At 48.5% G+C, this 13,890-nt stretch overlaps 1 protein-coding gene across 6 annotated transcripts in view; it reads right to left on the reverse strand.

Moving 5' to 3' along the window:
* Nucleotides 1-13,890, reverse strand: part of cfap65 (cilia and flagella associated protein 65) — a 212,756-nt gene that overhangs the window by 152,307 nt on the left and 46,559 nt on the right. For all 6 annotated transcript variants that reach the window (XM_038790129.1, XM_038790130.1, XM_038790128.1 and 3 more), the window contains exons 6-7: nucleotides 12,540-12,736; nucleotides 7,164-7,309 (exon numbers count right to left, since the gene is read on the reverse strand). In XM_038790129.1, the coding sequence (XP_038646057.1) occupies nucleotides 7,164-7,309; nucleotides 12,540-12,736 (343 nt within the window). The remainder of the gene's footprint in view (nucleotides 1-7,163; nucleotides 7,310-12,539; nucleotides 12,737-13,890) is intronic.

Raw genomic sequence — 13,890 nt, forward strand, 5'->3', positions numbered from 1 at the left:
TGTCCGGGGAGGCTGGTACGGGATGATGACGGAACGATTCCCTTATGATGGAAGGGAGGTCATTGATGAAGCAGCTGAAGATGGTTGGGCCTAGGACACTACCCTGCACTGGTACTCTAGCCCTCTCGACATGAATACTAATATTGCATTTGCCTTCCGAACTGCCGACTGAACCTGCACGTTAACCTTCAGAAAATCTTGAACCCGGACTCCTAAATCCCTTTGTGCTTCTGATTTCCTAAGCCTTTTCCCATTTAGAAAATAGTCTATGTCTCCATTCTTCCTACCAAAGTGCATAATTTCACACTTCTCCACATTGTATTCCATCTGCCACCTCTTTGCCCACTCTCCTAGTCTGTTCAAGTCCTTCTACAGCCCCCTTGCTTCCTCAATACCACCTGTCATTCTGCATATCTTTGTATCATCTGCAAATTTAGCAACAGTGCTTCAGTTCCTTCTTCCGGATCATTAATGTATATTGTGAAAAGTTGTGGTCCCAGCACCGACCCCTGAGGCACACCACTAGTCACTGGCTGCCATCCTGAAAAAGACCCCTTTATCCCCACTCTCTGCCTTCTGCTAATCAGCCAATCCTCTATCCATGCCAGGATCTTACCCTTAACACCATGGGCTCTTAACTTATTTAACAATCTCTTATGCGGTACCTTGTCAAAGGCCTTCTGGAAATCTAAATAAATTATGTCTACTGGTTCTCTTTTGTCTAACTTCCTTGTTACTTCCTCAAAGAACTCTAACAGATTTGTCAGACATGACCTCCCCTTGACAAAGCCGTGCTGACTCAGTCCTATTTTATCATGCTCTTCCAAAAACTCCGCAATCTCACCTTCAATAATGGGCTCTAAAATCCTACCAATGACCGAAGTCAAGCTAACTGGCCTTTAATTTCCCGTCTTCTGCCTCCCTCTCCTCTTAAACAGGGGTGTTACATTAGCCATTTTTCAGTCCTCTGGGACCTTCTCTGCCTCCAATGATTCCTGAAAGATCATCACTAATGCCTCCACAATTTCCTCAGCTATCTCCTTTAGTCCATCCGGTCCAGGTGATTTATCCACCTTCAGACCTTTCAATTTCCCCAGAACTTTCTCCTTACTGATGGCCACTACACTCACCTCTGCCCCCTGATTCTCCTGAAATTCTGGTATCCCACTCGTGTCTTCCACTGTGAAGACTGATGCAAAGTAACTATTCAGTTCCTCTGCCATTTCTTTGTTTCCTATTACTACTTCCACAGCCTTATTTTCCAGTGGTCCAATGTATATTCTTGCCTTTCTCTTACCTTTTATGTATTGAAAAAAAATCTTTCTATCTTCTTTTTTATTACCAGCTAACATACACTCATATTTCAACTTCTCCCTCTTTATTAGTTGTCCTCTGCTCGCTTTTAAAGACTTCCCAATCCTCTGGCTTCCCACTAATCCTCGCCACTTTGTATGCTTTTTCATTTGCTTTTATGCTGTCCTTGACATCCCTCATCAGCCATGGATGCCTCGCTTCCCCTGAGGATGTTTCCTCCTCCTTGGGATGAATTTCTATTCTTGCTATTGCTGTTCCACTATCTTCCCTGCTAGGTTCCCCTTCCAATCAATTCTGGCCAGCTCCTCCCTCATGTCCTTATAGTTATCTTTATTTAATTGTAATACCATTACATCAGATTCTAGCTTCTCCCTCTCCAAGCTGCAGGGTAAATTCTATCATATTGTGGTCACAGCTCCCTCGGGGTTCCTTCACCTTCAGTTCCCTAATCAGGTCGGCCTCATTCACATCACCAAATACAGAATTGTTTGTTCCCTAGTACCAAGCTCGTCCAAGCACAGGACAACGTTGCATTCACCCAGTGCACAATCACACTCCACACCCCCCCACAACTCAACTCCATGCCCAGCTCCTCCTCCCACTTCCATTTTAACTCCTCGATAGGCTTTCCCTGTGCTCACCAGCCATCCGTAAATTGGATTTTGTTTATTGTCACGTGCACCAAGGTACAGTGAAAAGTATTTTTCTGCAAGCAGCTCAACAGATCATTAAGTACATGAAAAGAAAAGGAATTAAAAGAAAATACATAATAGGGCAACACAAGGTACACAATGTAACTAGATAACACCGGCAATGGGTGTCAAGCCTGAAAGAAAAGATAAAAGCGAGAGGTTAGTAATAATGTTAGTCTTAGAATTAAATTTTAAAAGGTTAGAACGATTGTAAGTTAAGTAAAAAGTGGATCTGTTAGGAAGAGCTCGCAGAGAGTTGCCATCCTCCGGCGCCATCTTCTGCAAAATATCCTCAAACTTCCCATCCCCCAACTCTCCTGGAAATAACAACCTGTCCGACAGAGTGCGCTTCGGTAACTGAGGGAACAATGGTACGTCCTTCCGCACAAAATCCCGCTCCTACATATACCTGTAAGACATCTTACAACACCAGGTTAAAGTCCAACATGTTTGTTTCAAACACTAGCTTCAGATTCACCTGAGGAAGGAGCAGTGCTCCGAAAGCTAGTGTTTGAAACAAACATGTTGGAATTTAACCTGGTGTTGTAAGACTTCTTACTCTGCTCACTCCAGTCCAACGCCAGCATCTCCACATCATACATATACCTGAGCATCCCACGCCTTCCCGCCCACTGGTATCTCTCCTGTAACTCGGCCAACCTTGCAAACCTTCCTTCCACAAACATGTCCCTCACCCTTTCCGTCCCTTCCCTAAGCGACCACCCCTGCTGGGCAAACCGATGATTCCCACAAATAGGGGTCAGCACCAACATACCCCCCACATCAAAATGCCACCTTAGTTGGTTCCAGACATTTAAGGACGATGCCACCACCGAACTCACCATATAACTCCCAGGGAGAAACGGAAGGGGGCCGCTGCACAACTCCTCCTCCACCTGCGCCCACTCCTCCCACACCATAGTGCATAAGGAGGCCATTCGGCCCATCGAGTCTGCACCAGCCCTTACAAAGAGCACCCTACTCAAGCCACGTCTCTACCCTATCCCTGTAACCCAGTAACCCCCATTAAACCTTTTTGGACACTAAGAGCAATTTAGCATGGACAATCCACCTAAACCAGACATCTTTGGACTGTAGGAGGAAACCGGAGTACCCAGAGGAAACCCACACAGACACGGAGAGAACGTGCAGGCTCCGCACAGACAGTGACCTAAGCCAGGAATTGAACCTGGGACCCTGGTGCTGTGAAGCAACTGTGTTAACCACTATGCTAGCATGCTGCCCAAGGTCACTGCGGGACCTTCTCCACATTTGCCGCCCAATAATAATACAACAAATTTGGGAGCACCTGGGTCACTGTCCGTGTGGAGTTTGCACATTCTCCCCGTGTTTGCGTGGGTCTCACCTCCGCAACCCAAAGATGTTCATCGTAGGTGGACTGGCCACGCTAAAGTGCCCGGTAATTGGAAAAAAATAATTACCAACTGCCCTGGTTTCGATTCCTACCTCCTTGCCCCCAGGTATGGAAAATAAAATAAAATAATTGGGTACTCTAAATTTATTTAAAAAGGAGAAAGAACAACACTTCTAAACATAATCGTCTCTCCGTATATACCCTTACGGAAACTGCTGAATGACAGACATTAAAAAGTTGTGCTGCTGCAGCAAATAGGTGTTCTTACCTGACTGAGATTTCAATATAATAATCTTTATTGTCACAAGTAGGCTTACATTAACACTGCAATGTAGTTACTGTGAAAAGCCCTTAGTCGCCACATTCCGTCGCCTGTTCGGGTACACAGAGGGAGAATTCAGAATGTCCAATTCACCTAACAGCATGTCTTTCGGGGCTTGTGGGAGGAAACCGGAGCACCCGGAGGAAACCCACGCAGACACGGGGAGAACATGCAGACTCCGCACAGACAGTGACCCAAACCGGGAATCGAACTTGGGACCCTGGCGCTGTGAAGCAACAGCGCTAACCACTGTGCTACCGTGCCGCCCATGTGCTATGTTGGTGGTTCAGAGCCGGCTGTACACTTTCATTAAGCCCCAATCAGTGCACAAAATGGAATGTGTTCCCGAGGCCAATTTTGTTCCTTAATGACAAAATTCACAAAGCAAAGTTGAGAACACACTAACGTGGGAACCCACTGAAAACCTGGAAGGAAGAATTAACTCAGTGTAACATGTACATGCAGTCACTGCACCCTCATGCAGTCCTCCAAAAATAGAGATTTCAAATCTACTTAGACCTTTCGTGATCGCAGGACACCCCAAGTGCTTTGCAGCCAATTAAGTACTTTTAAAGTGTTGTTAAGGTAGGAAGCGCAGCAGCCAGTTTGCGCAGAGCAAGATCCCGCAAACATCAATGAGATAACGGCCAGATAATCTATTCCAGTGAGGTTGGGTTCAGGGATATATATTGGTCTGGATACCTGAGGGAGCAGCAGACAAGGGGATTGGGTTACCCTCGCTGCCAAGATAGCACTCCCGACAATGCAGTACTCACACATTACAGCAGGGGGTGCCATGTAATGATGAAAGCCTCGCTCACGCCAGTAAATCAACTATACTTTGTTCAAAAACCCAATAAAAAACATTTATTAAAAAAAAGGAACGATTTCGACAACTTTTGTCAGTGAAAGGTCGTAGCAGGTTTTAAACATATTACATCAAATTACATTGAATTAATAAAACGCAGGCACATTCTTAACATTACAGTTTACTTCACATCTGCGGAAAATGTATTGCTTCTGCGATAGGGTGTTTCATAGAGATTAATTACCGAAGATTTTCAACAGGCGGTTTGACAAAATGCCGCATTTACTCGAATGTGCCAGTTGGTGGCACTGTTCGACAGCGTGCTCTGTTCATGCTCAGTGTTGACGCTGCAACAAAGTCAACTCCTGCTTGTCGCTGGGAAAGGGAGGGGATGGGTCAGAAGAGTGGGGCAGGTCTCCATCCCTGGGGGCAAGAGGGCAGGAATGGAGACCAGGGCAGTTGGTAATCTGACCTGAAGGGCGTCTTCCCATTTAAAAGCATGGGCTGTTATTCTTTCTGTCTCCGGGTCAATGGGGCTGTGGATTTGAGCTGTCCGAGCTAGGCTCGTACTATTGCTACACAGCACAGGGAGAAGCAGCACACTTTCGGAGCCACCGTGAGGGGTGGCACGGTAGCACAGTGGTTAGCACTGTTGCATCACAGCGCCAGGATCCCAAGTTCGATTCCCGGCTTGGGACACTGTCTGTGCGGAGTCTGCACATTCTCACCGTGTCTGCGTGGGTTTCCTCCAGGTGCTCCGGTTTCCTCCCACGAGACCCGAAAGACGTGCTTGTTAGGTAATTTGGACATTCTGAATTCTCCCACTGTGTACCCGAACAGGAGCCAGAATGTGGCGACTAGGGGATTTTCACAGTAGCTTCATTGCAGTGTTAATGTATGTGCAGGTTGGGTGGATTGGCCATGATAAATTGCCCTTAGATAATCATCGAATTTTGGTCACTATGATTAAACTAGGACAAAAGTTCGGCACAACATCGTGGGCCGAAGGGCCTGTTATGTGCTGTATTTCTCTATGTTCTATGTAAGCCTACTTGTGACACTAATAAAGATTATTATTATTATTCAAATGAGACATCAGGGGGGAAAGGAACAGAGGTATATGCTGATAGGATTAGACAAAGATGTATAACAGGTGCACAAACACCAGCGCAGACCTGTTGGGAAGACCAGCCTATTCCTGAGCTCTGAAATCTATGTAACCCGGGGAGGCACGGTGGTGCAGTGGTTAGCACTGCAGCCTCACGGTGCCGAGGACCCGGGTTCAATCCCGGCCCCGGGACACTGACCATGTGGAGTTTGCACATTCCCCCCGTACCTGCATGGGTTTCGCCCCCACAACCCAAAGACGCGCAGGGTACGTGGATTGGCCATGTTAAATTGCCCCTTAATTGGAAAAAAAAGTATTGGGTACTCTAAATTTATTTGTTTTTTAAATCTACGTAACTCTGCAGAATGACCCTTGGCAGCCATAATACACTTTGTAGTGGGAGTGTTTTCAAAGAGAAGCCCACATTGATAATATTACTGACAAAGTATTTAGCTAGTGACCTGGAGTTGCTTGATGTGATTTGTCTTGGGGGAGTTTATCAGAGTGTGCTTTCTGGTACATTGGAATGGAAGAGTTATTCTGCTTGCAAATAACGAAAACACTTCAAAGGTGCTTCTTTGGTAGAAAAGCATTTTGGAACTTTCTGAGGTTGGGTTGCATGATCTTTCTTTCCATTTTTTCAAAATCTAATCTGTGCCGTATCTGGTCTTTGATGGAAAAATACACAGGCAACTTAACCCAGCATCTCACCTGGTCTCTGCTTGGCCTGACAGTACCTAATGGTGGGAAGTGTAGAACCTTACAGCACAAAGGAAGACCGTTTGGCCCATCGTGCCCATGCTGGCTCTTTGAAAGACCTTTCCAAATAATCTCACTTCTCTCTGCTCTTTCCCCATTGTCCTGAGAACTGTTCCTCAGCTGTAGTAACTTCCAATTCCCTTTTGGAAGTTACTGCCGAATCGGCGTCCACCACTCTTTCGGTAATTGCATTCCAGGTCATAACAACACACTGTATAAAACGCTGTACTTTGCACCTAGACTTGACTTGTGCTTGATGATGGGGCAGAGCCAAGAAAGAGCTTCACGCTGCATCTAGCACATCCTGGGCCTTGGATCTTTGAGATTGTCATTGTGCGCACAGAGCATCCCGTTCTCCAGCACCGGCAATCTCATCTGCATTAGCAAGGGACTGACCAGTTATTTGGGCTGTCTCATGCACACCTCCGATTTCAATCACTCCGCCATCAGGAGCTAAGTATTCAGCTGCCTCGACTCTAAGCTCTCGAATTCTCTCCCTGTCTGCCTACCTCTCTCTCGCTCTCCTCCTTCAAGATGGTCATCAAAGCTTACAACTTTGACCACTTTTGTCCGTACCTCCTTAATGGTTGTCTTGAATTTTGTCTGGTAACCACTTTGAGATGCTCCATCACGTCAAAGGCACTATTAATTCAAGTTGACTGTTACCGAAAGGCAAAAAATGCTGAAGCTGAACCAAGAATGGGACCACTGCAAAGTTCAAACAGACCAAAATCTTTGTTCTTGCCCACTAATGGTTTGTCAAATCTACCGATGGAAATACTCACCATCGAGTAGTTATGAATCTCCATATACTTCTCAACTGCACTGCCAATCGCAACGTGTTCAAAGTTTAGGATGCTCTGTGTATCCTCTTGCCCGGTTGTTAGGGGCAGTTCACCGAGCGCACTCACCAAGAGGTGAGGGTACTTGGCTGTGGAGCAGAAGAATGTGGTTAGCGTACCTTCCTTGGTATCAGTTGTGTCTCAAATAGTTGCACCCTCATCACCAACTCAGAAGGTTATGGTTCATTATCCCATTTAGATGTGGAAAACATCAAGTTTGATCTCACTTCCATATTCAAGTAACATTTGCACCACACAAATACCAGACAACAAACATCTCTACTTGCACTGCAATAACCTACAGGGCTATCGGCCAAGAACTGAAAAATGGAATTAGTGCAGCCAGATCTTCCTTGACCGGCTTGGACATGATGGGCCGCGTGACCTCTGTCTGTGCTGTAAATGTCTATAAATCGAACAATCTCCCCTCGATGTTCAATGGCATTGGCATCGCTGGATCCCCCCCCCCCATCAACATCCTGGGCGTTACGCTTGACCAGAAACTGAACTGGACTAGCCATATGAATGCTACTAAAACAGGTCGGAGGCTGGGAATTCTGTGGGGAGCATCTCACCTCCTGACTCCTCAAAGCTTGTCCACCATCTACAAGGCACAAGTCAGGAATGTGATGGAATACCTCCTCTTGCCTGGATTAGTGGGGCTCCAACAACATGCAAGAAGCCCGATATCATCCAAGATAAATGCAGCCCGCTTGAATGGCATTCCATCCACCAGCTTAAACATTTGGTAGTACAGAATTTCAGTATTGCTTCCAGTTCAAGGACGGGTAGGAGACCGGCGGCGGCCAAGGTGCTGAGGGGGTTTATGGACCAGATGGGAGGTTCCCTGGAGGTTTGGGAGGCCGAGGGCGCGGGAGTATTCCTTTTTCTCCCATGTCCATAGAGTTCACTCCCGAATAGATTTTTTCGTCCTGAGCAGGGGATTGATCCCGAAGGTGCAGGATGCCGAGTATTCGGCCATAGCAATTTCAGACCATGCTCCGCACTGGGTCGATCTGGAGATGGGGGAGGCGCGGGACCAGTGCCCGCTGTGGCGCCTGGATGTGGGGATGCTGGCTGATGAGGAGGTGTGTAGGAGGGTCCGGGGAAGTATTGAGGGGTATCTTGAGACCAACGACATGGGGGAGATCCGGGTGGGGATGGTCTGGGAGGCTCTGAAAGCAGTGATCCGGGGGGAGCTGATTTCCATCCGGGCCCATAGGGAAAGGAGGGAGAGGAGGGAGAGGGAGAGACTGGTGGGGGAGCTCCTGGATGTGGATAGGAGGTACGCGGATGCACCGGAGGAGGGGTTGCTGGGGGAACGGCGTAGTTTGCAGGCCAAGTTGGTCTTGTTGACCACCAGAAAGGCGGAGGCACAGTGGAGGAGGACGCAAGGCACGGTATATGAGTATGGGGAGAAGGCGAGCAGGATGTTGGTGCATCAGCTCCATAGGCGAGATGCGGCTAGGGAAATTGGTGGAGTGACGGACAAGGCTGGGAATGTGGTGCAGAAGGGGGCAGAGGTGAACGGGGTCTTTAGGGACTTCTACGAGGAACTGTAGCGGTCGGAGCCACCGGTTTGCGGGGGGGGGGGGGGGGGGGGGGGGGGGGGGGGGGGGGGGGGGGGGGGAGGATGGAGAGCTTCATGAACAAGCTACGTTTCCCAAAGGTGCAAGAGGAGCTGGTGGAGGAGCTGGGGGCGCCGATAGAGTTGGAGGAGCTAGTCAGGGGGATTGGTCAAATGCAGTCAGGTAAGGCTCCGGGGCCGGACGGGTTCTGGGTGGAATTTTATAAAAAGTATGCGGATCTGGTGGGCCCCCTGTTGGTGCGAGCCTTCAATGAGGCATGGGAGGGGGGGTTTTGCCCCCGACGATGTCACGGACACTGATCTCTCTGATCCTGAAGCGGGATAAGGACCCCTTGCAGTGTGGATCATACAGGCCAATCTCGCTCCTCAATGTTGATGCTAAGTTGCTGGCGAAGATACTGGCCACCAGGATAGAGGACTGTGTCCCAGGGGTGATACACGAGGATCAGACAGGATTTGTCAAGGGAAGGCAGCTCAACACGAATGTGCGGAGATTGTTAAATGTGATTATGATGCCGGCGGTGGAGGGGGAGGCGGAGATAGTGGTGCCGCTAGATGCAGAGAAGGCGTTTGATAGAGTTGAGTGGGGGTACCTGTGGGAGGTGCTGGAGCAGTTCGGATTCGGGGAGGGGTTCATCAAATGGGTGAGGTTGCTTTATGAGGCCCCGATGGCGAGTGTAGTTACCAATGGAAGGAGATCAGAGTACTTCAGGCTCTACCGTGGGACCAGGCAGGGGTGCCCCCTGTCCCTCTTGCTTTTTGCACTGGCGATAGAACCTTTGGCTTTGGCGCTGAGGGAGTCGGGGAGGTGGAGGGGCCTAGTGCGGGGTGGGGAAGAACATAGGGTATCGCTGTATGCGGACGACCTGCTGTTGTATGTGGCAGACCCAGAGGGGGGAATGCCGGGGGCGATGGAGCTGTTGGCTGAGTTTGGGAGCTTCTCGGGCTATAAGTTAAATCTAGACAAGAGTGAGGTATTTGTAGTACACCCGGGTGATCAGGAGGAGGGAATTGGGAGGCTCCCGTTTAAGAGGGCAGTGAAGAGTTTCAGATACCTGGGGGTGCAGGTGGCCAGGAGTTGGGGGACTCTCCATAAGCTTAATTTTACCAGGCTTGTGGAGCAGATGGAGGAGGAATTCAAAAGGTGGGACATGGTGCCGCTATCGCTGGCGGGTAGAGTGCAGTCCGTCAAAATGACGGTTCTCCCGAGGTTCTTGTTCCTCTTTCAGTGTTTGCCCATCTTTATCCCTAGGGCCTTTTTTAGGAGGGTGACTAGCAGCATTATGAGCATTGTTTGGGCGCATGGGACCCCGAAGATGAAGAGGGTCTTCTTGGAGCGGGGTAGAGATGGTGGGGGGCTGGCGTTACCCAATCATTCGAGGTATTATTGGGCGGCCAATGTGTCGATGGTGTGCAAGTGGGTGATGGAGGGGGAAGGGGCAGCATGGAAACGGATGGAGAGGGCGTCCTGTGGAGAGACAAGCCTGGGGGCCCTGGTAACGGCGCCGTGGCCGCTCCCTCCTACGAGGTATACCACGAGTCCGGTGGTGGCGGCTACCCTCAAGATTTGGGGGCAGTGGAGGCGACATAGGGGGGGAGTGGGGGGCTCGATGGAGGCTCCGCTAAGGGGGAGCATCGGTTCGTCCCGGGGAACATTGATGGGGGATTCCAGGGTTGGCACAGAGCGGGCATCAGACAGCTGAGGGACCTGTTCATTGATGGGAGGTTTGCGAGCCTGGGGGAGTTGGAGGAGAAATTTGGGCTCCCCCCGGGGAACATGTTCAGGTATCTGCAGGTAAAGGCGTTTGCTAGGCGGCAGGTGGAGGGATTCCCTTCGCTTCCCGTGAGGGGGGTGAGTGACAGGGTGCTTTCGGGGGTCTGGGTCGGGGAGGGGGAGATATCTGATATCAACAAGGTGGTGGAGGAGGCATCAGTAGAGGAGCTGAAAGCTAAGTGGGAGGGGGAACTGGGGGAACAGATCGAAGATGGGACATGGGCTGATGCCCTGGAGAGGGTGAACTCTTCCTCCTCATGTGCGCGGCTTAGCCTCATCCAATTCAAGGTGCTGCACCGGGCCCACATGTCCGGGTCTAGGATGAGTAGGTTCTTTGGAGGCGATGACAGGTGTGTCAGGTGTTCGGGGAGTCCAGCGAACCATGCCCATATGTTCTGGGCATGCCCGGCACTGGAGGAGTTCTGGAAGGGGGTGGCGAGGACGGTGTCAAGGGTGGTAGAATCCAGGGTCAAGCCAGGCTGGGGACTCGCGATTTTTGGGGTTGGGGTGGAGCCGGGAGTGCAGGAGGCGAAAGAGGCCGGTGTGCAGGCCTTTGCGTCCCTAGTAGCCCGGCGGAAGATCTTGCTACAGTGGAAGGATGCGAGGCCCCCCAAGTGTGGAGACCTGGATCAATGACATGGCGGGTTTTATTAAGCTAGAGAAGGTTAAATTCGCCCTGAGGGGATCGGTACAAGGGTGCTTTAGGCGGTGGCAGCCCTTCCTTGACTTTCTGGCTCAGCGATAGGGTACTGGGTCAGCAGCAGCAGCAACCGGGGGGGGGGGGGGGGACTTGACTATGTTTGCTTATTTAATTTTAATTTATTTTTAAGTTCTCTTGTTGTTTACTGGGTTGTGGGGTGGGGGGGGGGGTGATACATGTGTTGATACGGTCTTGGGGGTGTCACAGTTATTATGGTGTTTCATTGTTGCTTTTATTGTTTGTTGTTATATTTTCTGTAAAAAATTCCAATAAAAATTATTTAAAAAAAAAAAGAATTTCAGTATTGCTGAATAAGTACAGTAAGAAGTCTTATAACACCAGGTTAAAGTCCAACAGGTTTGTTTCAAATCACTCACTTTCGGAACACTGCTCCTTCACCGGAGGAAGATTGTGATTTGAATCAAACCTGTTGGACTTTAACCTGGTGTTGTAAGACTTCTTACTGTGCTCACCCCAGTCCAACGTCGGCATCTCCACATCATGGCTGAATAAGTAGACATTTTTATCAAAGCTTTTCACCTTGCACTCACTAAGATATTTGCAAGACTACGAATCCAAGGAAGGCAACAAATTTGTATGGTAAGAGAAGAGAGTGTTGATTGGTTGGCAAGCTGATTCTGATTGGTAGAGGCATTACCTATGGATAATGCATCAGTTGATGGTGACTGACAGTTAACTGCCAAAGCATTGTTTGAAATTTCAACCAGGCAGCTTGACTCTGATCGGTCAAAAAAAAAACATTCACTCCCTCCACTGCCAACATGTGGTGGCAGCCGTGTGTACAATCTACACAATGCATTGAAGCAACTCATCAAGGCTCCTTCAACAGCACCTTCCAAACCTGCATCCTCCACTGTCTATAAGGACAAGGGCAGCAGATGCATGGGAACACCACCACCTGCAAGTTCCCCTTCAAGTCATGCACCATCTTGACTTGGAACCATATCACCATTCTCAGATTGTAAATGGTCAAACTCCTGGAATTTCATTCCGCTCTAGGTGTACCTGCTCCAGACGGACTGCATTGGTTCAAGAAGACAGCTCACCACCACCTTTGCAAAGGCACATCAAGGATGGGCAACAAATACTGGCTTGACCAGCGATGCTCACACCTCATGAACAAATAAAACAGAATAGGGAGTTCCTGAGGTCACGAGAGACACTATATAAATGGAACCCCTTTGCTTATTTTTTTCCTCACTGCAAAGTTTCAATATCGATAGAGTTAGTTCTCACCTACTGCTTGCAGCTTCATGTATTTTGTGTTTTCATCATCTCCAAACTTGCAGATGGCAATTGCATCAAAGAATTTAGGGACCGTGGGCTGGAACAAAACCTTGATCTTGTAGTCATCCCACGGTGGCAGCACACCACTAGGTGGTACTAAGGAGAATGGGCTGGGCACTTCCAAACGGAAGCAGGTCGGAAGCTGGCTGTAAAGACAGTTAACATTGTCAGCATTAACAGCAACAGCAGCTGGCATTTACATAGTGCCTTTAACAGAGTAAAACATATCGATGCTTCATAGGAGAGTTTATCAAACAAAATTTGGCACTTAAAGAGACACGAGTGCTGGAAACCAAAAGCCTGGTCAAAAAGGTAGCTCTTAGAGGAGCACCTTTAAGGAGGAGTGAGAAGTGGAGAGGTTCTAAAACTTGGGTTGCAGATGGCTGAAGCATGGCTATCAAAGGGGTGGTGAAGGCAAGTTGGGGGTACTCAAAATCGGAGCTGCGCAGAGTTCTCGGGTGGGATTTTCCAAGGGCTGGAATAAGTTACAGAAGTAGGGTGAGGCAAGGCAATGGAGGGACTTGATCATTTTAAAATTGAGCGGCATAATCACAGTTGGAACTCAACCGTTAGGAACCCTCAAGTTTTCATTCCAGTCGGCAGCATTTTAATTAATTTCAAAATGGATCATGTCTGCAGCTGATGCAATGGCGAAAATTAGGGGAGAACATTTCCGAGCGACAATATGCGATGTATTAAGCAAGTGGTTACAGCAGCTAAAGTAGGAATAGGTTGCAAAATTCAGCAGAACATCACCAGAGTTTCCTGGGTTTGATTAGAAGGAGAATACATAAACTGTAGTATTCACTGGACTTAGAATGGTAAAGAGAAATTTGATTATGGGTTTTAGGTCGGAAGAGAGAAATTTTTTCTCTTAGCAGCAGGAGTCTCGGATAAAGGGGCATATCGTTAAAATTTGAGCCAGGGTAGTGAATCTGTGGAATTCTTTACCACAGAGAGCTGTAGAGGCTGGATTGTTAAAGATGTTCAAAGCTGAGATAGACAGATTTTTAATTGAGTAAGGGAATCAAGAATTATGGAGATAACGCGGGAAAGTGGAGTTGAGGATCATCAAATCAGATCAGCCACAAACTCATTGAATGACAGAGCAGATTCGATGGGCCAAGTGGCCTACTTCTGCTCCTACGAATTTGGTCTTATGGAGAGAAGTTAGGAAACGCATCTTCAAGCACAGGGCGGTGGAAATGTTTTTTTAAGTATTTGATGGGATTTGACCATCAACATTTGCTGTCCATCCCTAATTGCCACTAAACTGAGTGGTTGACTAGATCGTTTCAGA

This window comes from Scyliorhinus canicula, chromosome 2 (genome assembly GCF_902713615.1).
Source record: "Scyliorhinus canicula chromosome 2, sScyCan1.1, whole genome shotgun sequence".
NCBI lineage: Eukaryota > Metazoa > Chordata > Chondrichthyes > Carcharhiniformes > Scyliorhinidae > Scyliorhinus > Scyliorhinus canicula.